This window comes from Cryptotermes secundus, unplaced genomic scaffold (assembly GCF_002891405.2).
Source record: "Cryptotermes secundus unplaced genomic scaffold, Csec_1.0 scaffold786, whole genome shotgun sequence".
NCBI lineage: Eukaryota > Metazoa > Arthropoda > Insecta > Blattodea > Kalotermitidae > Cryptotermes > Cryptotermes secundus.
The window spans coordinates 65,415-68,369 of NW_019725424.1; the positions used below are offsets into that span (position 1 = coordinate 65,415).

Here is a 2,955-nt window from a genome sequence, read left to right on the forward strand (position 1 = left end):
ATTTCGGAAACTGTCAACAAATGTGAGAACATGGATCTGAAAGACGCTTCATATGATGAATAAATCCAGCACAATATGTCTCTCTGTAATGACAAATCAATTTTAAAGAATTTTAATGAATTTTAAACCAGTTTCTATTGTAAACGCTGAGTGTTCCAAATTGTAGAGTAGCGCTCTATTTAGCGCGCTGCTTAATCTGCAGCCACATTCCACCAACAGGTGATAAAAATATTGCCTTTGCATCTATAAGCAATGGAACCGGAGTTTTCTCACTGAGACTGAACTGGTACTTGGACAGAAGAGAGACAAGTCCCACTTTGGTTTGCATCAGACCGAACCGCATTCCTGGAAAAGAAAATTAGAGTTCCGTAAGAAATGAGTGCCGCTCCGTAGTTTGAATAAGCTCTTCAGCTATGATTACAATCAGGAGTCCAGACGGGAGCATCAACGAAATTCTCACGTCTTTCTGCACTTTGTACTTTCCATCAAGAGATACGATTCCCGAAGAACTGATCCCCGAAGAAGGGACCCTTGACGCATGAGAGTAGGTTCTAAAATTACATGGAGCCATAATTTTAATTGGGTTATGGCGCTAAGAATGAAGGTTATAATTTGTTAAATATATAAAATTCATAACCGTTAATTATATGTAACTTTGTGTAACGAAAGTAGGCATTTTTCCATCGCGGGTAAACGTAATTAACTAACAAGGAAGAGCATTGCTTATATTAGAAGGTAATACATAACCGAGAAACGACGGTATTACCTGGCGTCTGGAAGTCCTAAAAAACTTACTGGACGCAACAGTATCCTCCCTGAGGGGCCAGCAGTAATTAATTTGCTAATGAAATTACGGAACTTGAAAGTTTCGTTGGCGTTTTCACAGTCGCCTGTCACTGGGATATCTTTCCAGTCGTCATCATTGTGCATTATTTATTTAAGAATCATTCGAATTATGCACGCAGATTTGTATAGGTTTCTTATTATATTTCAGGTTTCTGAGTAAATTTCCCTGCCTTTACCTTTAATACTGTAATCTTGCTCATCTCATTATTCCAGTATTAATTATCCTAACAATATTTAATGAAGAGCTTAAATTACGGAGCTCACGATTATATTAATTTCTCGAGTGTACTGTGCCTCTCGCTCAGGAAAGTAGAACAAAATTCAATGAAAACACCAAATCAATACAAAGTGCATGTTATGCAATACTCTCACGTTATTGATCTAACTGTGCTGGCACCAGTAACCTCCAATTTACTGGCTTTTCTTATACGAATGGTAACATAATATTTCGATAGACTGAACTTACCTATGCATATCCTGGGACCCTCTCCGAAGGGCAGGTACACATAATTGTGCCTCTTCGCCTTTTCCTCTTCACTGAATCTCTCCGGGTCGAATCTCTCAGGGTCAGGATAATACTTAGGGTCGTGATGAAGGGCAAAGACGGGTATAACCGTTAAGATTCCCTTCTCCAGAACAATGTCCGTGTCAGGTATTTTGTAGGCTTTGGTGCATTCACGGTTTAACATCGGAACCGGTGGATATTTTCGAAGAGTTTCTGGAAATGACCATCAAAGGAAAATTGTGTGGACCTTCTTATGGTAACTAATTCCTTATGTTATTAAGAAACTAATTTGTCCATTCTCAGAAAATATTGTTAATCTTGGATGAATATGTTGCTCTGGAGCATGCACGTTTTCTTATGTTTCAAAGTACGAACACAGAACTTTGTGTCTTATAAAGTAGTGAATACATCAAAATTATTTCAAAGACCGGACTGCTGGACTCCACATAAGGAACGGAAACGTAATAATGGAAATAAATTCAAATCGAGACTGTATGCAGCTGACCTAAAATCACATGTCTTATATTACAGATTGCCTACTGGACGTCACTCAAGTAAGAAATTTCATATCAATATGTAGCAAGCCGGCCTTCCTTAAGAAGTTACAACTACTGTAATTTCTATCTTCACAGTTACACTCTAAATATTTGCAATGTTTGACGTGTTGTTTATAAAAGGGGAACGAACACAAGAATTGTTAATAACGTATTATTTTTGTCTTCTTATAAAATTATATTACCTCTGTGATCACGTATATACACATCAGTTCTACGCGTACAATAAAGTCGCAAAATTTCGAAAATTCTGGGTGTATTTCTCATTACACATGAGAACTACTGAATTCGACTTCACATTCTCTATCTGGTATCGAGTGAGGTGGCATTTGTAGGTTTCCAAATATACCCACAGATAAATGTAGACGATTTAATTCCTGTGAGCATTGAGACCAGAATTCTACAGCTTTGTGTTTCCCATTAATCCAGAGTCCAGGATGAATTTCTTAGTACCGTTAAAACTTCACGACTGTAATGTGATAAATCTGTACAACGTACAGGTTTGCATTGGATACGCAGGTTGTTCGATAGACACGAGTTTTAAACAGCATCACCGTCAAGAGCATCCGGATAATTCCTTACTAAAGCATCAAATTCGTCTACACAACACCAGCATCCTCTTCACCCAATTCAGACACATGGATCACATCATAAGGGAGGCCATTGCCTTTGAGCTCCATTCCAGAATAAGAACAGTGAGGAAGGTTTCTCTCTAAATAAGTCATGGAAACTTCATCTGATCCCTGAAATATCGTGGGAAAGCTCCCACTGAGGACTGTATAACTTGGTGCTCCGTGGGGTCACGTGCTAAGACCATTATCAGAGTAGCAACTCTGCCCTATCCCTGCTCCTCCGACTTCCCCCTGCTGCCTCTGCACATTTATCCCATATAGCAAGCACAAGACTTCTCTCACACACCGCTCGCTTCTCTATACGCACACCCCGTTACGTCTCTCCTTTGTTTTCCTAGATATGCACAACCAAGCCCTTTTGAGGGCCATGTTGGTTATCCTCGTTTTAAAATCTCACAAATAATCACGACAGCTAAAC

General features: G+C 39.1%; 1 protein-coding gene across 1 annotated transcript; it reads right to left on the reverse strand.

Annotated features, from left to right (window-relative positions):
* Positions 1–6: 6 nt before the first annotated feature.
* On the reverse strand, positions 7–2,585 carry LOC111863400 (probable cytochrome P450 6a14). The gene is made up of 3 exons (XM_023849678.1): positions 2,509–2,585; positions 1,313–1,578; positions 7–345 (listed from the first exon to the last, which is right to left on the reverse strand). The coding sequence occupies exons 1-3, from the start codon at positions 2,583–2,585 to the stop codon at positions 176–178; spliced, it is 513 nt and encodes a 170-aa protein (XP_023705446.1). The 3' UTR covers positions 7–175.
* Between the last annotated feature and the right edge of the window lie 370 nt (positions 2,586–2,955).